Source organism: Nyctereutes procyonoides, unplaced genomic scaffold, assembly GCF_905146905.1.
Source record: "Nyctereutes procyonoides isolate TBG_1078 unplaced genomic scaffold, NYPRO_anot_genome, whole genome shotgun sequence".
Lineage (NCBI taxonomy): Eukaryota > Metazoa > Chordata > Mammalia > Carnivora > Canidae > Nyctereutes > Nyctereutes procyonoides.
Window position 1 is genome coordinate 15,019,155 of NW_026575134.1, and position 24,566 is coordinate 15,043,720.

The 24,566-nt window shown below is 37.8% G+C and overlaps 1 protein-coding gene across 5 annotated transcripts in view; it reads right to left on the reverse strand.

Moving 5' to 3' along the window:
* KMT2E (lysine methyltransferase 2E (inactive)) overlaps nt 1-24,566 on the reverse strand; it is a 94,780-nt gene that overhangs the window by 4,665 nt on the left and 65,549 nt on the right. For all 5 annotated transcript variants that reach the window (XM_055301168.1, XM_055301167.1, XM_055301170.1 and 2 more), the window contains 17 exons: nt 24,229-24,459; nt 23,965-24,095; nt 22,847-22,964; nt 21,201-21,310; nt 18,872-19,136; nt 17,880-17,978; nt 9,038-9,202; nt 8,430-8,738; nt 5,567-5,821; nt 5,261-5,405; nt 4,516-4,766; nt 4,119-4,175; nt 3,416-3,979; nt 2,107-2,393; nt 1,265-1,353; nt 1,036-1,161; nt 762-859 (listed from right to left, as the gene is read on the reverse strand). In XM_055301168.1, the coding sequence (XP_055157143.1) occupies nt 762-859; nt 1,036-1,161; nt 1,265-1,353; nt 2,107-2,393; nt 3,416-3,979; nt 4,119-4,175; nt 4,516-4,766; nt 5,261-5,405; nt 5,567-5,821; nt 8,430-8,738; nt 9,038-9,202; nt 17,880-17,978; nt 18,872-19,136; nt 21,201-21,310; nt 22,847-22,964; nt 23,965-24,095; nt 24,229-24,459 (3,300 nt within the window). The remainder of the gene's footprint in view (nt 1-761; nt 860-1,035; nt 1,162-1,264; nt 1,354-2,106; nt 2,394-3,415; nt 3,980-4,118; nt 4,176-4,515; nt 4,767-5,260; nt 5,406-5,566; nt 5,822-8,429; nt 8,739-9,037; nt 9,203-17,879; nt 17,979-18,871; nt 19,137-21,200; nt 21,311-22,846; nt 22,965-23,964; nt 24,096-24,228; nt 24,460-24,566) is intronic.

The following is a 24,566-nucleotide window of genomic DNA, read 5'->3' on the forward strand; positions in this document are numbered from 1 at the left end:
GGTTGGAGAAGCCCGACACCGGGCTGCGGGGGGTGGGGTGGGGGGAGACACACCCAAGACAAAGACAGGCAGCCTTTTCAGTAGCTGAGTGAGTTCTTATGCTGAGCATAACCAGAATGCCCTCGATTAATTTTTATTGAAGACAAGTTACGGAAATAATGGTCTTTACACTCAGTGTGCCTTTTTCCCCTAAGTGATCAAACCTGCTTCTGAGCCTTATCCTGAAAGAATTCTGGTAACCTCCAGCACTTGGCAAGTTTCAATTCCGTATCCTGCACCCAACCTAACGATCAACCGGTTTGGGTAAATTAAACGTGCTCGCCCAAACTGCTATAACCTCAAATGTCTTTTGTTCAAATATGAATAATCCAAGTACAAGACCACTGAAATGTGTATGATGTTACATTTGAGGAAAAAAGAAAATCCATCTTCGATCCCTCATCTTTAGTTTCCACAGATCCTGGCACCAACATGAGACCACCACGTCTTCTTGAATCGGGATGGCAGTAGCATTTCTTTTCAATGGACTGGTCATCTGACCTTTGGTGTTAGAAAACGGACCGTTCAGGAAAAGCCTGAATCTCCGGGGCTGACAGGTGGACCTCTAGGAGGAATACCGAGGTGCCGTGCGCACAGGAGACCAGCCGGTCCCAAAGCACCGCAAGAATCGCAACCTGATCCTTGGTACAGCAGGAAAATCTCCGTGTGCACATTAGCGTCCACTTCTCTGAATGGCCACATTCAAAGGTCAATTGTATTACCTTGCTCATTTTTGAAGGGCTTTTACAAGTATTTTGAGAGGTGTCTGGGGATGGACATTCACTTGTAGTCATGGGTTCTGGATTTTCAGTGTCGGGATCTGTAAAGTAGAAGAAACCTGGAGTAAATGTAAAATTGCGCGACCAGCACCGCCCAGTACTAACACTACAGAGCGGCATAAATTCTCTTCCAACCCACTTCTTAGAAAGGCGCTCTCCTTCCTGATTTAGAAAGGTTTTTAAAACAATAACCACGATAGGTCATCTGCTTACTGACCTTCCATAAGTTCACTGAAAGGAGGGACTGGGCCCTTGGGTTGCAACTGGGGAATGTGATTTGAATGAGATGAAGGTGAAGACGGAACATGACTCGGTGAACATGGGACACATGGTGACTCTCCCCCTAGAGACGAAGCAGACCCGAAGAGAATGTTAGCGCTGCCAAGAACGAGGGTGCAGAGGGGTCCACTGGCTCCACTTCTCAGCAAAGGAACGAGCTCACTTACCACTGTCTTTATCTTTTCGATGATCGCTGAGAAGTAGCGCTCGCTGGTAACTCCTTTCTCTCACTTGCTCCACTGAGGTTGAAGCGGTCCTTGAACATAAAATCAATCATACCATCAGTTCAAGGAAGCTACTGCCAGCTAGATTATTCTTTGTCCTTGATGGCCAACATGTCCTCTCAGACCAAGGCTGTTGCGCTGCTGGGAAAATACTCAGGTGTAAAGCTTTGAACACAGCCTCCATTCCTTTGTCGCAAGCGATTTCTTGGTGACGGGGAGTGGGGGCTGAAGGGTGGTATATCAGCATTCCAGACACCACGGCAGGTGCCAGATCTGACCTTGTGTCTGGATTGTAAGGCCAGTGGGAAGCTCTCGGGGGTGAGGGGACCCAGAGGCCAAGTGAATGGGCCCTTCTGCCCTTTGCCAAGACCCTTCCCACATCCAGCCTCTGCTGGTCCTACTGAAAAAAATAACTCGTTCTTCCTTTCTGTAACCGGTTTGGGATACAGGGAAACCACAGGCTGCAGACTAAGAGGACAGTTCTCTGGACAGGATATTTGTGGGGAAAATGTGAGAACTGTCAAAAAGGAAGCACAGCGGAGCCTTCACACAGGCAAACACAGGGCTGCCTGAAACCCTCTCGGCAGAGAGGATCTCTCCACGTTATGACCGCACCGTCTAGCCCCTTGGCCCAGGGCAACAGCAGCAGATGGGGAGAGAGTTCACTAATGAAAGCCTGTGCTTTCCAGATCTAGCCGCTTTTAAAATCAGCTATGTAAAAGCTCCCGCCTGGATGACAAAGAACAAAGACAACTTTCATTCTAAGTTACACTACCCAGGCTTACCACTGAACTTCTGGTTCATTCTTCTCACTGGCAGGAGCTTCCTTAACAGGACAGTTATTGCTGGTTTCTTCCAAAGTAGCACTATAAGCTGTAGCTGGTGCTGGTAAAGGCAGGCTAGCTGTGCCTTCTAGCTGCTCCCCACTCTCGCTCCTGCTGGCACACCCGTCACCACTGTTGCTTGAGTTGCCACTTGCGTGAGGCGACACACTAACCAGGGGAAAGTGCTCTGCCTTAGAGCCACTTTTCCTGGCTTCACGCTGTCTCTTACGGTATTCTAATAGAGAAACCTTGAAGCAAGAAAGATAAGGAAAAGCAAATCTTTTATTTTTGTTTTATAGGTCAGAGTCGATCTATTCTTTTTTTTTCTAAAGAGAATTACTATATTTACATTAGAAAAATTATGTAAAATAATTTGATTTTTGAACAAATAATAATTAACAATTATCAATGCCTATTATATGCCAGGCATTGCATTTAGATGATTTACATACATTATCTCATTTAATCCTCACAACAACCCTATGAAATAGGTATATTATCATCCCCATTTTACAGATGAGGAAATTGAGTAACTCACTCACTCACGGTCACACAGCTGGTGAGTGTTGGAGCCGGGATTCGAACCTAGGTCTTACTTGAAAGCCCGTGCTCTTTCCACTATACTACATTGCTTCCCACAAAGTTGCCAACTGGACTCTGTTACAAAAATTAAAAGCACACATCACTAAAATTCTTTGACTTGCAAAGCAATAAGCCTATTAACAAATAAAATAAATGTCGTTTATCCCATTCCTATGAAATAAGGCATTCTAATTTTCTCAGTATGTCTGCCCAACCAAATGATGGTGGAATGTCAGGGAACTTACATTATTGTTTATAGAACATTCTCAAAATACTCCTATCCGTGGCCTAAAGACTATAGGTATTATAGATGAAGAAAGAAGCATTTCTCCAATACAAGGCTGGCTGTTCTATGGCAAGTAAGGATAAGAAGAACACAGATATTATTCAACTCTGTTTATTTGGCCGGGAAGTGGTTATTTTGAAGTTACTCTTTCAGTGAAATAGATCACCTTGAGGTTTCGATCTCTGAAACCATGCTTAGAAGCATTTTCCTTATCACTAGAACGTTCTACTTCTCTGTAAACATTTTCTAATTGAGCATTTACAAAAGGTTTAAAAATGTACATATAAAAAATTTAACTGGAGTACGAATGCCTTACATAACACATAGTATAACTGCTAATAACCCTCAGAAGGAGTATGAAAAAGACACTATTAAAAGGACTAAAATCGTTAAATTTGTAACCTTTTTCTTTTGTGGTGGATTCTGGGGTGTGCAACTCCCGTCGATCAAATTGTCATTAACAGTCCGTCCGAAACCAGAAACAAGCCCATCTTCTGAAGTACAAAACACAGGTGTTTCCATAAATATGCCTCTAGTATCATCCTGCATCAGGCACTTTGACTCACTTATTCGGAAGCCTCCTCCAACCTCCAGCTGATGGGAGGGTGTCAGGTCCCTCAAGTTAGAGTTTACTGAGAAGTTAACTCCTGTTCTGTCAGGACTCTTTACCCAGGAAGAATACATTGTGCCCCGTCCAGAGTGAGTAGATTCCAGTTGGCTGTTAGAATCAGTCCTGTCATGTGTAGGTGGTTCCATGGTTTTATGTAAGGCAGTTTGCTCAATTGCATCGAGTCCCAGTTGAAGGTCTGACACAGATTCCTTTTCTCCAGGGCACTGCCTGTTGACTTCAGTCCTACTCCTAGGGCTGGTATAACCAATAGTCTTGATTTCTTGCAGACCCAGGTCCGTTAAATTGGAATTTCTAAAAGGCCCCAAAGTTAACATGGTTGAAGATCGGTCATATCCCTGTTTGTAGAACCAAAACAAAACAATGACACAAATAAAAACATCTTGAGACTACTTATTTTAAAATCTCCCAATATTTAAGCAAAATAATGATAAGAGGAAGAGGTCACCAATTTAATCTTTTTGAATAACTCCTTACCTCTTGATTATAAGTGCGTCTCTTAATTTCTGGAGAACTTTCTGGGGAAGAAATATTCTATATAAAAGAAAGAATTAGAATTGAAAGTTAAAATCTGTAAATCCATGATATTTATAGAAATGAAAACTTATACAGACTTTGGTTTAAGGTCCAGTTGATACACATAGCCATTTAGTCTGATACTAAGTATCAACAACATGAAAGTTTTATGTGATAAAACTTTTAATAAAAATGTAAATATAAAAGTTTAAATTCATATAAATGCATGTTCCAAATTTGCCCTTTTGGTTTCTTAAAAACTGTCTTTTCTTACTCAAACCACAATACTTGTTAAGGGGGGGAGGGCTGTTAAATATACCATCCCCACAGGTTTTCTTTTCCCATTTAAATGTCTCACCTCAAAGTGCATGGTATTTCCTGGTGTGCCAGGAGTTACTGGGGTAACTGGTGAATATATAGGCTTATAACCATTTCTGCAAGCTTCGTCATCTGATTTTCCCCGTGGTGGAGTGGCGAACGATGGGTCCGTGGGAGTGATATCTGTGTGAGTTGGCGTAGCATACGGTGAAGGAGTAGGTGTGGAGGTTTCAGAGTAAGCAGAATCTAGCAACTGATAAAGCCTTCGTTTTTTCAGTGGTGTAGTTAAATCTGTTGGTGCAATAATAATAGACATTGTATTGCTGGCATTTGCTATAATCTGTAATATATTCTGGGAAAGACCAAAACATCAACAACAGTAATTGTTGATGACTTTCACCAACTCAATTTCAGGGTTTCTAAAGATTCTACCAACACGAAACACTCTCTCCCCCACCCGCACATGAATTTTTACTATTACAGCACGAAGCATCTTGCCAGATGGCCTACGGGCCTAGAGTCTGAGAAGTCTTACAACTACAGATGTTAAATTGATTTCTAAGACTTTGTTAAAATCTGAGGAACAGCCCAAACACTGATCCATAAGCCCAAATATACATGGTACTGCAAATTAAGGTTTTCATGTTTATCTTCATCCAAAAGGCTAGAGGACAGAAAAAATAAAATGTTTCTTTTATAAAGTGTATAACAATTAGAATGTCTGTTATATAAGCTGTATATATCCTGCCACATTCTTCACACTAAACACTCAAAAGAAATTCTACCTGGAAGGGAACAGCTATCATTTAGGAGCAGTGGACTTTTACTTTCACCATTGACTGTAGGACTTCTGGATCTTTCTTGACAGGGTGAGTTAAATCTATGTAAAATTGCGGAGTTTTCCTCTTCTAAGGCTTGCTTCAACCATCGCTGGAATACATGACAAATGAATAGAAATCAATTTGTAGCTGTTTATATAGCTTCTAAATGTAGAGCTGATTCTAAAAAGCATTTCACTACCAGGAATGGTAGTAAGGAAGGAGACTGGCCTTGGGCTCATCCTAGGTTTTTATATCCAAAGAAAAGTTTACCTTCTTGCATGAGCCAGAAATGTTTTCAGTAGGTTCTTTTCTTCTCCTTTTTTCTGAAAGGAATGGTGACGTAAATCTAATATAGTGCTTAGGAGTAGAGTACACGTGGGGACTGTAAGTGAGACCTGGTAAAGAATTGAGTTGGGTAGCTAACACTTCAGGATCTGTAGTTATGCGCAGAGGCCTTTCTGAAAGGCTGTCTGAAGGTTTTCCTGTCTTCTCATTCTTCTCACTTAACCATTCATTGACCAAGTGCTAGAGAAAAGAAAAATTTGCATCAATTGATATATAATTATACAGATTCTTCTATAGAACATTCTGATAACAAATTTGAAATTGATATATTATCCAAAATGATATGCTGGGTAATGTAAATCATTCATAGATGATGTCCAAAAAATCAAAATGTCATTCTACATTTCTTTGGTTAACTTCTCCTGCTCCTACAATTTTTTAAACAATAGTACTTTGTCAGGAAGAAAACACATGGTACCTTTTGAAATATAGTAAGGTCTAAGAGACTTCAGTATATTTTATAAACACAGACACTAAATTTAGGTTTATTACGGCTTCTATTATCAGTCTGTAAGAATAATCTGATATTATGCAGTGTTTTTCTACCCTGGCTGCCTACCAAAATATCCAGATGAATATACATTAAGAAGAAAAAAAAGTGTGAGAATTGACCATCACTATTTGAAAATTTACACAGTCCCTTTTAAATTAATTCTGTTGATTTTTTTAACCTACAGTGTATATATAATTATCTTTACTAGCTCTATTGAATACACCTGATCCTAAAATATAATGACTACTCACTTTTTTTGTTGTCTAGTTATATATAATTGTTTCAAGTTCAATTATAATGGGTATGGAAATAAGGATTACATCTGTCAGCACAAGCACATTTTGTTTGCTGTGTAGGTATATGTTTTCTATCTGGTTATCAAATATTTTTGTTTTTACTCTATAAAAATCTAAAAGCAGTATATGCGTTCTCACACACACAGACACACATTAAAAAATAATGTCTTCCAGTGAGAATCATCATAAACGTTCTAGTATCTGTTTTCTCTTTCTCCCCCAATGTATGTACAGCTGTGTATCCTGGACAAACAACAGGAAGCACAGAGAGTCTGCGGCTAGACTGTTGAGTATGAGTCCTGGCTTTGCCACATACACCATGACTTCAAGTTACATAACTTTTCTATATCTCAATCCTTATCTGTAAAAGGAGGGTCATAACAAACTAGCTCTACACATAAGGTTACTGTGAGGATTAAAAGAGCTAAATAGGGATTCCTGGGTGGTGCAGCAGTTTAGCGCCTGCCTTTGGCCCAGGGCGTGATCCTGGAGACCCGGGATCGAATCCCACGTCGGGCTCCCGGTGCATGGGGCCTGCTTCTCCCTCTGCCTATGTCTCTGCCTCTCTCTCTGTGTGACTATCATAAATAAATTAAAAAAAATTTTTTTTTAAAATAAAAATTAAAAAAAAAAGCTAAATAACATATATAACATATATAAAAGCTCTCCAAATGGTATAGTATCTGGCACAGAGTAAGTGCTATCCCCTATTTACACTACATGGAGCCTTTACATTAGAGGAAACATGATAATTTGGTATTCAAACAGTATGTTGTTTAAAATCGAATAAGAGTCTACATCTCAGACCAGGAATTTAAGTAAACTAGTAATGCCACAATAACTGAGGCATATAAAAATTAAAAGGCAGGTTTTATATCATTTGTAGTCAAGAAAGTAGCTTCTCTTTTAAACATGAATTTTTCTTTTCACTAAATTACAAAGAAAAGTTGCAAGAAAAGTTACAATTATTTTTTGTCCTTCCAAAGTGGGCAAAAATAACTGCTCATTGATTGGTTTCTTTTTTTAATTCCAGCATAATTAACATACATTTAACTGCTCATGGTGAAGGCAAGTGTTGGCTTGCTTGTTCAAGATCCAAGGGGCGGTAAGGAAGAGTACTGACTTCCAATCAGAACTGTGCTCAGATCTCTCTAACCCTCTGACTCGCCATTAAAGTATACTCCCAGGTTCATCCTAGATGTTTGCGGAATATACTTCTGGTCTCATAGTACCAAACTGTACTGGATCCGATAAGAACAAAGACAAGATAAATTAAATTTCAAAACATTTTGTTATATAAGTGTACGAGAAGAATCCAGTTATGATCTAACACCTCCCCAAAGAGCCTAAGGAATTACCACTTGATACCTCTGCTCCAGTCTACTATACTCCACCAGGGGTTGGGGGCACTTCATAAGGATGTTCTGTTATTTCTGAGCTATAAAGCTCAGGTTGGTTTATCTCAGTGAATAGTTTCCCATAATTGCTTTCCCATCATTAGGTCTGAGAGTAGGTTTTCAAAGATGAATAAGCTCTTTTAAAACTACCCTTCCTTATGGCAATCAACAATTTCTTCATATTTAATTCTTCTCATCTGTCTATACTGTGAAAATTAGAGGAAATACAAAGAATAAAAGATGACATGTAAAACTAGTTGTTTCTACAAAGTGTCAATTTAGTACATATGGTAGATTTAAAAAATTTTTTTGATAAATTCTTAAAATCATTACATGGTCATTAGCAATACTAAAAGAAAGTCTTGATATATACCGAATACTATAACTCTTTGTAACAACAGTACAAACATTTTTATTGACTGATCTTACAATTTTGTGATTCTCATTCTTAGTTTAGTAACTTTACTAAGTGTAAAAACTAGGCCTCCTGTTTTGTTCCTTAATGAGATGTTACAGAGACTGAATCTTAAAAACACAAATATGTTTAACATCTTAACACACGGTCATTAGGAGAGAGTCCCCAAGCTCCGGAAGAGCCCTACCTTCTTTGTTTTAGGGTACTTCGCAGGACACTTAGTAAGTGCTGGGACTTCAGTTTCTGGAATCAGTTCTGCTAGTGCAGTTTCAGTTTCTGGTTCTATTGCAAGTACAGTATTTTCAATATCATTCTGTTGCGAAGTGACTTCTAGATCAGGAGAAGATGGCTGGATATCCGAACACATGCTAACAGTCCTGTGTCTCCGACGCTGCTGGCCAATGTGAGTCCGACTCCGAGAAAAACTTTTTCTCTGTTTAGTCCTATTCACTTTGGCAGGGGTTGGCTTGCTAGCAGTTTCTTCCTTTGCTTGTTCCTAATTCAAAATACAGTAGAGTGGATCTTTTGATTCTATGTTTACAGAAGTGAGAAGCTGAAATCTAAACACATTAGTCTACTTCAGAAGCTAATTTCCTCAAGTTTATGAATTCTGATATATACTAAGTTCAAATAATTTTTTCTTACTCTAAAAGCAAATTCTCATGGGATTTGAAAAAATGCACCTGAACACCATTAGACATTAAAAATTCTTTACAGAATATGACTAAATCAGGTGTGCCATTTTTGTTAGAAAGTGCTTAAGCATGAAAACAAAACTAAACCTGAGTAACATACCTGAAGAACTTCAGCATCGCTGACAATCTGTGCATCTTTACATTCAGTTTTCACTTCAGTTTTGGCTGTGCTGATCCTTTCCAATGCTTGTTCCCTCCTTTTCTCTCTTTTTTCAAGTCTGGCAAAAGCTTGCAGAATTGCTTCCATTTTTCTTTCTTCTCTTGTCTACAAAAGTTAAATTTCAAGTGGCATAATAAATGTCATTGCGCTGCAGTAAAATTCAAAAGTCCCAAATGTTCACAGGAAATGGAAAAAAAACTTCTACGATGATGTTAGCAAAACATGTCTACTGATGACAGTCTGGGGGGCATATATTCATGCGAGATCCTTCAGAGTCTGAAACATTTCAGGAAACCCTGTCATTACAAATATGTTTCATGAAAGGACTACTTGGATGATTGTCAACAATAAGAATAAAGCAAAACCAAAATCAAACAAAGAGGCATAAAAAACTACTTTGCTTTACCAAACTGAAAATCTTTCTTGATAATAGAGAAGTTTAGTTAGCCCTTCTTAAAATAAGATTCAAAGTTCCTAAGGTAATGAATGTTGAAAAGATTACACACTCAGAAACTTAGGGAGTAAATATTACTGACAACATGGGACAGGATATTTTCCATAAGTGTCAGTTATTATTTGTACTTCAGCTTTCTTGTTCTCCGTTACAATTCTTTTTTTTTTTTTTTTTAGATTATATTTATTCATGAGAGACACAGAGAGGCAGAAACACAGGCAGAGGGAGAAGCAGGCTCCATGCAGGGAGCCTGATGCGGGACTCTATCTCAGGACCCCGGGATCACAACCTGAGCCAAAGGCAGGCACTCAACCACTGAGGCACCCAGGTGCCCCTCCGTTACAGTTATTACAAGGCATTCTTCTACCCTCTGACCTTCCTGTCTTCCAACAGTTGAAGGCAGGGGCTGAGGGTCAGCCAGAGTGCCTTTGTCCCTCAGTTTTCTCTGGAGAGAGAATATTAAAAGCAAGACCCAGAGCCTTGGCCTGTGGGCCTGGCAAGTGCTTCATCTTTTAACCAGAAACAGGAAGCACTTCCATTCGCTGTCCAGTTCTCTAGACGAAAAGAACCAGGTCCTGAGTCTCCGATCCATTTGGCTTTCCTCACCTTCTGTTAGTGAAACTGACGCTCGGGCTGCATGGGCTTCTCCACACTGAAGCTTTAGTCTCCGTAATTATCAGCAGGGATTCAAGCATTAAGACACCTACACTCTGGAAACCACAGCTTACTGTATTTTTTCACTTTTAAAAAGATTTAGAGCATGTGCATGAAGTGGGGGGTGGGGCGGGGCAGAGAGAGGAGAGGAAATCCACAAGTGAACTCCTCGGCTGGGCAAGAAGCCTGACATGGGGCTGCATCCGAGGACCCTGAGATCATGACCTGAGTGGAAATCAACAGCGAGCCACTTAGCTGAGCCACCCAGGTGCCCCCCTCTCTCCATTTTTTCCACTCAGTAAGGGGACAAAAATAGCCTGTCAACAGAACTCCTCTGATAGTACTGCTAGGCCTCTAGTTGGTCACAACAAATGCCACACTGCAAACTTGTCACTCATCATAACCGACCATCCTCACTTTATATTGCAGATAAGAAAACTGAGGTGCACAGAGGTAAGGTTGCTTGTCTGGATACACACCTGCATCTTACTTCTTTTGCTGTGGGATGGGTAACTTAACATTAAAATATACAGCACAGGCAACCATGGTCTTTTCACTGGAACTGGAAATTTATTCAAACCCCTTTAATCTTATGGCTCTTTAAAAAACCCTATCAGGGCTTTTTAAAAATCCTAAATTTAGAAATCTGGAGTAACAAAAAATGATTTTCCTAACTGCTTCACCTGTTGAACAGGGAAGGAGGTAATGAGGGATAAAAAGGGGTTAACTAATGTTATTTTCTCTATTCAAAAATTTTAAAATAGATCTGACAAAAGCACGTTTTCCCAGAAGAAACAAACTGAGCAAGAATCATTTTATACATAAAGAATTGCCAATATTTATTCACTTGTTTTAGATGGTTAGAGTAGGGGTCAAAGATAAAATTATTTGACATAAAGAATAAAGACCAAACTCTGGGATCCCTGGGTGGTGCAGCGGTTTGGCGCCTGCCTTTGGCCCAGGGCGCGATCCGGGAGACCCGGGATCGAATCCCACGTCGGGCTCCCGGTGCATGAGCCTGCTTTTCCCTCTGCCTGTGTCTCTGCCTCTCTCTCTCTCTCTCTCACTGTATGACTATCATAAATAAATTTAAAAAAAAATTAAAAAAAAAAAAAGACCAAACTCTTTTGATTACAAACTGAACTCCTGGGGCACCTGGGTGGCTCAGTCGGTTAAGTGTCCAATTCTTGATTCTGTCTCGGGTCATGATCTCAGGGTTGAGAGGTCCAGTCCTGCTTTGGGCTCTATGCTCAGCGTGGAACCTACTTAAGATTGATTCTCTCTCCCTCTCCACACCCCACCCCAGCTTGCTTACAAGTGCATGTTCTCTCAAGAAATAAAAATATTAAAATATATATATATATATAAAATGAACATAAATACTGAACTCCCTTGTAAACAATACCACTAATTGACAGTTAAAGGAAAAAGATTGAGATGACTCAATCTTTTTGAGCTAGTCAGGATCTTTAAAAAAATCTAGTCCTGTGCTGCTGAAGGAACCAAAGCCCGTGTGTATTAGATGACTCATTCAAAGGCAGAGCCATAATTATTATCCAAGTTTCCTGGCTCCCAATTTACTTATTCCAATTAACCATCACTGACATTACATAAAGCAAAATAAAGCATAATCTTCCCACATTTACTACAACTGTCAACTGAAAGCACCTTTAATACACTCTCATCTTTAAAACACACAAATGTAAAAAAAAAACAAAAACAAAAACACACAAATGTTGGAAATGTAAGCATGCCCTTGATTTTCTACATTAAAAAAATCATTAATACTCCAGTCTGCTTTTAAATTCCGCAAGGTTCATATGTCATTCGGTATTTGTTTTCACCATCACATCTAACACATTCTTTGACACATAACCACACACAGTTTATTCAGTGATTGAAAACTTGCCAGTTTTATAGACCTAACTGAAAAATAATCAGTTTTATATATAGCTGGGGGTAATTACAGTTTACGGAGGGGATTAGAGAAATTAGGAGTCCTAATTAACCCCAACAGACCCTAACACCTGTGTCTGATGTAGTTCAGATTATACTTGTCACGTATGGCTACTGCTAAGACGTGCGTATTCTGGAACCATGACTCATTCCAAGCCCATAAGCAGACCTCAGAACTGTATTATCTGTTAGCTGGGCAATCATAGATCCTGATAAAGAATTAGATTTTCCTTTCAGGAATATTACAGTGGCTTTTGACCTACTGTTGATGCTGGAGTACTGGGTGTTAAACTCAACTACGAAGGATCCCTGATGAAATCAATCAACAGATTGCTTTCATGACATATATCTTATTTATGATCTTATAGAGCAAATACAGAGTTCTGTCGTTCCTGCAAGCAGAAGAAAGTCTGCTTAATATCCCTTTTGAAGATTTTATCACCTGAATAGGTATTTTTAAAATTTGTATTCCAGTTCTGTGCTTCCATATATAAACACATTGGAGCATGAATCTGACTTGAAATGATAAAACTTGATATACTTGCAAGAGACTATGAAGATCTTGTCTGAGCTTCCTTTCGATAAATGGAGAAAAGGTAAGGTCCAATATAGTTCAAGGGGTATATAATAAGGAACACAGATTAAAGTTTTATATAATATTGCAACTGAAAAACTAAACTCCACTGGGTAAATTCATCCCAATTAGAGATAACTGGTAATTTTTCACTGAGTGAAGAGTAAGTCGATGCCACTGCAGGTGTACCACAGCAGCTTTAAAGAGATGTGCTTAGCAGCAGAATGAAAGAAATGAGAAGAAAACAAAATGAAGACCTCTAGGGACTTGTGATTTATTATTATTATTATTATTAATTATTAACCTTGCTAATGGGTAGAAAGTGGTTCCTAAAAGAAAACACTTGCTTTTATTTAAAAGAAAGGGAACCAGAGCAGGGTCAGCTTGCCAAATTTACCCTACCCACAGGCATGAAGTAGAGAAAGTAAGAGACTCCTCAAATAACTCTGCTTATCCTCTTGAACAATAGTTAGAGATTGATTTATTAATCTTTTAAAAATGCTTAAGATTAAAAAAAATAAAAAATGCTTAAGATTACTGATTAATGGGATCCCTGGGTGGCGCAGCGGTTTGGCGCCTGCCTTTGGCCCAGGGCGCGATCCTGGAGACCCGGGATCGAATCCCACATCGGGCTCCCGGTGCATGGAGCCTGCTTCTCCCTCTGCCTGTGTCTCTGCCTCTCTCTCTCTCTCTGTGACTATCATAAATAAAAATTAAAAAAAAAAAAAAAGATTACTGATTAATAAAATAATTCCAAAATAATAAGTATGGCTTGTGGGCTACCCCGTTTCTTCTCTACCACATGATGGTTCAGTGTATCTCATAGTACTGCCTTCTCTTTGGTATTTCTTATTCCATGCATGCCATTCTCCATGACAGCTTCTGCAGAACCTTGCCGCCTTTTTCACCCAGTACCTTCAACTGTCCTCAGCATATAGCAAATATTCACGGATTTGCAAAATGAGTAAGAATTGTGTACATGTCACTATTGTATGAAGGCATGAACGAAGTATTTTAACAAGATTTTGGAAATCTGGAATTTATTACAAGGCAGCTAAAGCAGAGTATCCTCACTTTGAACAGAGTACCAATAAAAATAAATGGGTTCCCTTTTGCTATTCAATACCATAATGTCATTCATCACTCATCTTTAGAAACACTAAGCTCTGTGATGTGAGAAAATGGGACCTAAGAAAATTAAAATTAGTAACTGACCATCAACTTAATCATGTTACAAGGAGAGAAAAGTGATCAGTGATATATTTCACATGTCATCAGATGACTTTCCTGGCAAGAAATTTAATGATATCTTACTAGTAAAATTTCTTCTGCATCTTCTAAAGCAATCTTCTAAGTCAGGTGACTTCCTAAAGACATTAGGAATAGCAGGGATTCTTTAAAGAATTTTCCCACAGAGTGTTCCATCAAATAAAAATCTAGGATGTCAAAGGTATCACCATAAACAAGTTGCAACGGTGTCTAAGTTTATGAAATGGTTCCATAAAACAAACTCTCAAATTTTTAAACATACTATGTGTATACTGAGAAACAACACTGGGCCCTGAAGCACTGTTTACTAACTCAACTGGCTACAGAGCTCCTATTTGCACAGAACATATCAGAATCTTATGGACTAATTTCTGATGTGATGGATGTTATGGAGAAACCTGCATCCTGGAAGGCCTCCGGGACACTACCTGGCCTATAAGGAATCTTCAATTAGTTCACACTTAGAGGCCTACCTAGATCTCTACTTAAAGGACTGCCACAAACATTTAGTAGGCTTTTACTGACCACATACTTTATAAAAGCCAGGCATTTTTTCCTCAGGTGCTGGGGCTATAACAATCAACAAAATGACAAATTCTCACCCTGTGTAGTTGATATACACAATACCAGATTTTCCTAGCTGCTTGACAAGTTGAAGCATGTCATATAACCTAAGTGACCATCCTTTCATATCCTTTTTGTTGTTTCTTAAATATTTTTTAAGATTTTATTTTTCACTTATTTGAGAGAGCGAGCATGAATAGGGGGCTGGCAGAGAGAGAAGCAGACACCCCACTGGGCAAGGAGCTGGATGTGGGGCTCAATCTCAGGACCCTGAGATCATGACCTGAGTTGAAAGAAGATGCTCAACCAACTGAGCCACCTAGGCACCCCTGTTTCTTAAATTTCTATCCTCTTTTAAGTGTGAAGGCCTTCTGAACCATCTTCCTGGATTCCAATTTAAGCAATCTGACTAGTGTATCATCAAATATTACCAAGACTATATCCCCAACATATAATCTTCGCATAATGCCATGGAAAATTCTTTTAAAAACATAGTATCAGAAGATACTTTAGGTGGTTCTTTTGATGCTATTATAAATTGGGAGGGACAAGCCTCCTTTATTTAAATCTTATAAAAGTTTTATATTTTAATAGATCAGCTGTTAATTCAACAAAATACAGTGAGCTTCCAGTGTCTAACTCCCTGCTGCACAGTGTCTACCTCTGATGAGGTTGTGGTCACCTCACCCCCCTATTGTATACCTGGGGGCATCCACTCAGTAGTATACTGGGTTTTAGAATTAGGTAAGTAAAAACAGCCCACTGTATTTCAACTGCCATAGCTTACGAAGACTCATTTTAAAATTCTCCAAAGTCAATTCCAACCCACTGCCAAGAAGTATTTACTAGTTAAAAAGCAAATGTCAGGAACTATTTAATTATATACAAGTTTGCTTTTGTAAGTAGGTAACAACTTTTTAAGGGGAGAAAAATGAAGAAGAAAAATGTTAATAAAAGACTGTGCACTGTAATTGTTTCTGTAAACGCCTCTGAGGGCAGAGACATTGTCTTCTTCCACTCTCACCGAAGAGAACAACCAACCAAAATAATACATCTACTGGTGCAATTTTTGGAGACTGAGTAAAATGCTAAACACTAGATTGTGTATGAAACTGCCATGTACGTAGGTACATACTGTTGAATCGACAATTTCATATGGTTTAAGCTATACTACAAAAGGATGGGCTGAGGTATATTTGAATTTGGACATTACATAGTATTCATCTGGAAGGAAGATACGACTATATCTCTATCTCAAATATACAAGAGAAGTAGTATCTCCTATTACACCCACAATGATTTAAAGTCTGTCCTCTCACAGAAGGAAATTTCAGGCTGTTTAACATAAGTTTCTCAGGAGTTGTCCTTAATCTTTCTTTCCAACTACTAATGTTAACCAACACAAAAGGCAGACACTAAAGGGGGATTAATTTTTTCAAAACCAAATATTTTGTTCTGGGCAGCCCCAGTGGCTCAGCGGTTTAGCACTGCCTTCAGTCCAGGATGTGATCCTGGAGATCTGGGATCGAGTCCCAGGTCGGGCTCCTTGTGTGGAGCCTGCTTCTCCCTCTCCCTCTCCCTCTCCCTCTGCCTCTGCCTCTGTGTGTGTGTGTGTGTGTGTGTGTGTGTGTGTGTGAATAAATGAATAAATAAATATATTTTTTTAAAAAACAACATATTTTGTTCCTTACAAATACTAGTATGTTGGCAGGGTTGGGGAGACCATGCCAATTGGCTAAGTATTTCATATCTCTTCAAAATAACAAATTCTAAACTCTGATAATTTTCAAGTTTACATTTTTTGTATGAAAAATACCCAGCTACACAGCCACTACCTTAGAGGCAGATATTAAAATGAATACGCTAAAATGCATACAAATGGATTCCCTTTTTATCTGTCCAAAGTTCATCAGCAAAAGGATATTTCGATTTTCTTCTGGGATCTGAAAATGAGGATGTTCTAAGTTCACAGATTTTCTCAGCATTAAAAGTAGCCCCACAGTCATAAAAACATTTTTTAAAATGTAATTGGAGTAATATTATTGTAAGGGCATTAAACTCTTTTAATTTCATGATTTTTTTAGAGTAGTCATTATAGCCCTTAAAGTCACTTGTGAAAGAGGTTCTTCCTACCAGACACATGCCTCATCCAAAACCCAGTGATACTCTACAATGGTTTTGCAGTCTAGTACAAATACACTGCTCTGGCAATTGTGGAACAAATGGACGAATACTGAAAATCTAGTCAAGAGAAGGCCACCGATAATTTGGGTAGGTTCATAATTTAGATGTAACCAGATCTTGAAAAGGGTTCAAGGTAATTCCTTTAAGCATAGGAAAAAAACTCCTCCCCTCTTTTATAACCAACCTCCTTGAGTACTTAATCCTATATAGTTTTTTGTCTCTGATATCACCTGGTCCCCTCAGAACTGTGCCTCTGAAATCCAGACACTGTGAAACAGTTCCGCATTGCTCTCAGAGTTGTGAACATCAACAATGAAATAATGTTGGAGGAATGACCATCCAGGCAATAAAACAATGACCAAAGATCCTACCCCTCCCTACCCTAAGTATATGACACTGAGATTCCTTGGAATACAATATGAAAATCACACATAGGAAACAAGGAAGCATATAAAATAAAACGGAGTGGGGAGAGTCCATGCTAAAATCATTATTTTGGTGTGTAAAGTCTTTTTCAAACCTTTGGCAAAATATATCATAATACCTAACTGGCCTAAGAATTATATCCACTGCTAAATTAACATAGATTTCTAAGAAAGTATCTTGTATAATTTATTTGCAGTATCTTATCTGTATAAAAAGTAGAACAAAGAACATAAATACCAAATGTATTTTAATGAAAACCTTATTTTTTGATACCAATATAAGATACAGAATAGTAGCTACCAGTGGGTTTTCTTTTTACATAAGCCATTTATTTAGTGCTGTTATAAGCTTTAAAATTCCATTTTTGCTTTACATTTAATTATGAAGAGAAAAGGTACAATTTAGCTAATGAAAGACATTTTGAACAGTAATTCTGGCATTAAAATTTATTAATAGTTCTCAGCCTCAAAAATGTTAACTGTCATACATTCTAAAATGTTTAATGAACACACAATAAAAATAGAAAAGACTAGTGCAAGTTACCTGAATGATAATAACAAAGCCAAACAAATGTTCAGTGGCACATGTTTGGTAATTTGAAACAAAGAACAGTGTAAAAACCCTCCTAAAGGCAGCAACAATTACTATGGGAAGAGCAGCTGTCATAAGCCCAAGAGACAGCATGAAGCTTCCCAACTTACCATCTTCCTTTTCCTTTCTGCAATCTGCTCCTCTGATTCCATTTCTACTTCATTGCTAATGGGAGTTTTTTCTTCTATATCATCAATAAAATCTGGTTCCTGGAAGATAGAAATGATTGCTTTATAGAAACTACTATTCTGTCTACAAATCAGGGACACTACATTATAACATTTAATGCATTCACCGTAGACAAATTATGAGCCTACTTAAATCAGCTTCAGAACTTTAAAACTGGTTTTAATTCAATAAAATGTTCAAAATTAAGTAATTCTGCTTTTTAAATAAAGTTCTAGTCAATAATGTTATCAATAGAACCCAGCAGGTCAAATATGGTAGCAAAGTAAACATATAAAATCACTTCATAAAACCTAGGGCCTACAGATACCAAGTGCTCAAAAAATGTTTGTTCAATTTAAAACTTATGGGAAATTATCATTAAATTAATTAAACTATTAAATTATGGTAGATGGGGGTACTGGAGAGAGTAAAACTTTATTTTCATTTTAAATGGCCCTGCCTAATTTCCATTTGTGTAGAGGGCATATAAGAAACCATTCTCTAGCAGGGCAGAAAAATGAGCCAAACTCATTCCCCAAAATTACGTGCTAAGAGAATTTTCTCTGAAAAATCCTCTCTCTCATCTTTATAGGAATTATGCCCCACATGTTTAAAAAAAAAGGAAATTAAGACTTTAAATAAGAACATTTTATTATTAACATAAGGACGATACCATCTGGAAGAAGTTTTTAAATTACCCAGTTATAGAAAAATCTTGCATTGAATTCTGCAAGCATTTGCTGGCTGAATGGTTTAACAAGTTTAACACTGCCCAAATCCTAGCAGAACCTGTGTTTTATGTTTCTAAGTACTTCATTAAATAACAGATTCAACTGAAAAAAATTTAAACCATTTTACATAAAGAGATTAAAATATGACAAATTATTTTCTTTTGTTGATTTCTGTTGAAAAGCAAAAGAGCATAGTTCAGTACCTGATTATTTGATACGGATAGTCTCAGTGGAGAAAGCTTTCTCTGTTTAGTTTCTGGGCTCTTCATTTTGTTGGTTGTTCCTTCACAATCCAAAGTAATATTCTGATTCTGTGTATCTTTTTCTTTTGAAATATCCTTTTCTTTTTTTCCTTTTTTCCTTCTGGTCTCATAACCACTATTGATGTTTTCCGTGGATTCAGAACTACGTTTTAGAACAGGGCACTCTGGATTTTCTTTGAGGCATGCACAGTCCACCTTGTACTTACTAGAAAGATAACCAGTTAAATATTTATTCAAGACACACACTGTAAAATTTTCTAGTACATTTTAAGCAGCATTTTAATTTTATAAAACTGTATGCTATTACTACTACTTATAAGCAGTCCTTACTTTTCACTATTTGCAAACCCATGGTAACTACTCCAAAAGAAATTTTTTTTCCCTCATTTAAAAAACATAATCAGGGATGCCTGGGTGACTCAATGGTTGGAACTGTCTGCCTCTGGCTCAGTGGTGATCCCAGGGTTCCAGGATCAAGTCCCACATCAGGTTCCCTGCAGGGAGCTTGCTTCTCCCTCTCCCTATGTCCCTACCTCTCTCTCTGTGTCTCTCAGGAATAAATAAAATCCTTAGAAAAAAATTAAAAATTAAAATAAAAAACAATCATTAAAAGTTGATCCTGACCAGAGACTGGGCCTTCAGTCAAAGGATAACCAGTTACGACTTAGAAAAGGAAAAAAACATTAAAATGGGGTTTTTAAAACTAAAATGATACTCTGGTTTACATTAAGACAAAACCGGTATTTATTTCATTCCATGGTCCCAAAACTTAACCAGTTTTGTCTTATACTTTAAGAAATGACTTCCATGGGGCAGCCTGGGTGGCTCAGCAGTTTAGTGCCGCCTTCAGCCCAGGGCCTGATCCTGGAGACCCGGGATCAAGTCCCACGTGGGCTCCCTGTGTGGAGCCTGCTTCTCCCTCTGCCTGTGTCTCTGCCTCTCTCTCTGTGTGTGTCTGTCTCTGTCTCTCATTAATAAATAAATAAAATCTTTTAAAAAATCAAGAAAAATGGCAAAAATATAAAAAGACAGTTTCACAAGGATTATCATCAATTTAAAAGCCGTAAGGAAGTGAAGCTAGGAAGAAAGGTGTGAGACGAGAAACTGGTCATTAACCCATGTCTGGTAAACACTGAGACTGCCGTAAGCTCTACAATTGAGGAAGTACACCCCCTAGATTCCCTCCCATGGAGAGAACATGTGCCCACAAAGATATGTTCAAAAAATCATAGGAACACTTTTGGTAAATCTAAAGGATCACCAACAGAGGAATGGATAAATGCTATCACCAGTGAAAATAAATGAACAAGAGCTAGACAGAACAACAGAACTGAATCTCAAAAGTAATGAATGAGAAAAGATGAAGGCAAAATACTACAGAATATAATTTACATAGAATTTAAGTTGAAGTTTTTATACTCAGAATTGACTTTATTTCCCTAGTGTTTCAGAACAACAATTCTCAGAATTTCCGTACAGGACTCCAACAAACTTTTTTGATTTCTCTGCAAAGAAAATTTGCACAATTTCTTTTGTTTTGAGGGGCAATAGTGAAATTACCCATTCACATTGATCAGCCAAATTAAATATAGGACTAAAACTGTACCCCCTAAAATAGAAGAAAAAATCCTCATGCAAACAAGATCAGTGTTGTATGGTAGAATTAGGACTATTGATTTGAATTACTATGAGCATTTATCACACTTAAAGTTTGGAAAAGAGGGCAGCCCGGGTGGCTCAGCGGCTTAGGCCGCCTAGTGCCTCCAGGGCATGATCCTGGAGACCCGGGATCCAGTCTCACATGGGTCTCCCTGCATGGAGCCTGCTTCTCCCTCTGCCTGTGTCTCTGCCTCTCTCTCTGTCTCTCTCCCCGTTCTCTCATGAATAAATAAAATCTTAAAAAGTTTGGAAAAGAACTAATAATCATGCTTAGTGGAAAGTTGACACCAAAATGCTTGTTTTCAAGTACATTTAATTGCCTTATAATAAATACAAATAAAAAAGCTTATGAAAATACCTAGAGTTTTAGCTATTTCAAGGGATCCCTGAGTGGCTCAGTGGGTTTAGCGCCTGCCTTCGGCCTAGGGCATGATCCTGGAGTCCCAGGATCGAGTCCCAAGGCAGGCTCCCTGCATGGAGCCTGCTTCTCTCTCTCCCTGTGTCTCTACCTCTCTTGCTCTGTGTCTCTCATGAATAAATAAAATCTTTAAAAATAAAAAAAAAACTATTTCAAAACAGATAACAAACATAGTTAGAGACTTGAACTTACCAATTCCCATAGTCAAAATCAAAGGCAATAGTTATTTCAGTTCCCTTTGGAATACTCTGTATAGAATAAATGTAAAGATGAATAGTTCCATCTTCAATTTCATGCCTCACCTGTTAGTCAAAAGAAAATTTTATATTTTTATAAAATTTCTATCTTTAGTAGCTCCTCATCCTGCAATTTTGAAAACTTTTTAAAGGAATTCATGAGTACACTGTGGAAAATCTGTAATCACAAAACTATCTAGAAATTGATTGTTACTGGGATGCCTGAGTGGCTCAGCAGTTGAGCATCTGCCTTTGGCTTGGGTCATGATCCTGGGATCGGAGTCTCACATCAGGCCCCCCGCCAGGAGCCTGCTTCTCCCTCTGCCTAGGTCTCTGCCTCTCTCTGTCTCTCATGAATAAATAAAATCTTTTTAAAATTAATTAATTGCTGGTTATAAACTGGAAACATAAATACAGAGATGCAAACTCTACAGACTACCATGTAGCATTAAAAACCACATACTACGGAATGTCTGGGTGGCTCAGTAGTTAGGCATCTGCCTTTAGTCAGGGCATGATCCTGGGAGTCCTGGGATTGAGTCCCACATCAGGCTTCCTACGTGGAGCCTGCTTCTCCCTCTGCCTATGTCTCTGCCCCTCTCTCTGTGTCTCTCATGAATGAATAAATAAAATCTTAAAATAAAAAAATCTTAAAATAAAAAAAGCACATACTACACTTCATTGACTCTACAATGCATATTTTTTCACTTCTGAGTATCCCTGACATTGGGAGTTTTATAAATAATGGTATCTTCAATCTGATGACATGCAGTAATGAGTGATGATACAGTTAACACCAAACTTTTTTATGACAGACATTATTCTAGGTACTTCCAATGTATTAACTCCTTTAGTCCTCTTAACAACTTTTTACACATAAAACAAGCATAGACAAGTTTACAAAGCTAGTAAGTCAAAGAGAAGACATGAATCTAATAAGTCTGGTTTCAAAACCTATGCTCTTAAGTGTAACATAGCTATAAATTAAAAATGTATAGTTTCGGGATCCCTGGGTGGCGCAGTGGTTTGGCGCCTGCCTTTGGCCCGGGGCGTGATCCTGGAGACCCCAGATCGAATCCCACGTCGGGCTCCCGGTGCATGGGGCCTGCTTCTCCCTCTGCCTGTGTCTCTGCCCCTCTCTCTCTCCTCTCTCTCTCTGTGACTATCATAAATAAATAAAAATTTTAAAAAAATGTATAGTATGGCATGTAGAAAAACAAAACCAGAAATACTACTTAGGGCTCCAAATTAAAACACAGTTTTATTAAAAAATTTTAGACTAACACATATAAAATCTACTTTAGCTTTCAGTTTTGTCCTCTATCTTGATCTAATCAGATCCTATATTTGACCCATAAATAGAGCTTCTGAAATAAACAGAAGTCCAATATTTCTTCTTACAAAGAACATTTATTCAATGTGCAAAGTCACTTTTAAGCTCTCATAGCCCAATATTACCTAACTTTTCACAATGGAAACACACTGGACAATATAAAATGCTGCAATACTTAAAAAGTGTCTTAAGCTACCAGATTGTGTTTAATGCTCGGTTCTTCAAATCCCCTAAACCCCTGCCTTCCAAAACGATTTCTATAAGCTTACCTCTGCGTTGGGTGTACAAGAACGCCTGATGAACCGAGCCTCATTCCCAAAAGTCCTTGCATCAACACACATTTCTAGCCCATGAAATTTAGAATAAAATAAAACAAAAGGATATGGTCTACAAAGAAAGAAATGCATTACAAATTATTAACATATTAATGAACTTCTAAAAGATTCAAAGTAAATAAATAGTAAAGCCAAGATCTGAATATAGGCAATCTGATACCAGAACCCATTTGTTCATGCTAATTAGATTTTTACCTGCTCCAATAATCTTACCCAAATCAAAGGCAGTTAGCTGAAGGTAGAAATTCAAATTCAAAAGGAAAAATAAAAAGGGAGTGACTACTGCCTTTACAGAAGGATTCATAACTGGACACCTTGAAAATCTTTATCTCACAGTGCACTTAAATGTTTGATTTATAGCACTGTTTCAGATAAAATTTGCTATATCCAAGAGAATTATTCTTGTATATCTTTCAAATCTTAAAAACTCAAGTTATAAACAATAGTTTAATTATCATATAGACTGAGAATAGTATCTCCCTAGAGACACTAACATTCTTCTAGATCTCACGAAAGCAATGAGTCAAAACATCAAATCCCCTCCCAAAATCACATAGCATAGAAGAGGGCTCCAGAGACATTTCAGTACCAAGAAAGAAAGTGAGAGTTCAAAGTGGTGGCAATAATGTAAGACCAAATCAAACATCCTCTAATAAAGAAGGTGTTTTGCCTGTGATCGCCAATGATCTTTTTAGGTTCTAGCAATTATGTTATAAGGACTTAAGAAAGGTCTTGGATGCAAAAGGGTTCCTTATAATCTCAGGGAGTAAGTTTTTAATTAACATCCATTTATACTGCTGTTTATTTTTGAAGTATACTGTTTATAGGAGTGTCAGCGAGATATGAGTGAGATTGAGGAATATATCTGCTTTTTTGTTATATTTTATTATAGTTCAAAAGTTGGCATTAGTCACTGTTAGATCACACTACAATTTTAAATATATTAGAATAATCACTTAGGAAAGCAAAATATAAACAAATACAGCATCTTGATGAAATAGGCAAAAAATCAATTCTTAACTATAGATAAGTGGTAAAATAAGTGAGTATACCTCTTAAAGAAATATCCATTTGCTTCAAACTGTTCTCTTAGCATAAACTTCCCTCTGTACTCAATGATAAGTGCATCAGGAGGCAAATCTTTTGCAGATTTCAGAATTTTCTTATTTTTTTGTATATGGCTCTAAAACCAGAGAAATGTTGAGAGTAATTAAATCTGATTGCTTTCAGTCTTATTACTCAAGATATACATTATAAGATAGCTTTTGTTAAAGATTTTGGCAAAAAAAAAAGTTTTTGGCAAATGATATATTTACCTCCACAGGAGGCTTGAAGAGCAAATTGTTGGTATTCAAATCTGATTTATTGATCTCTTTTTTGTCATTTCCATTGCCTAATCTCAGAGCTATTCTTTGTGCCTCCCTCTGAACACCCTCACTATATTGGTTGCTATTTGCCTCTTCATATCGATCCATCCATGCTTTGATTTTTGTCTCCCATCCAAAATTTGAACCATCAGATGAAGGATCAATCTCTGGAGCTGAACCCTAAAATCATAGCAAATAAGTATTAATATCTGGACTTCTAAGTATTTATATATACACACAGATACACAAATAAATGATAATCTATATAAAAGAACATAATATAAAGA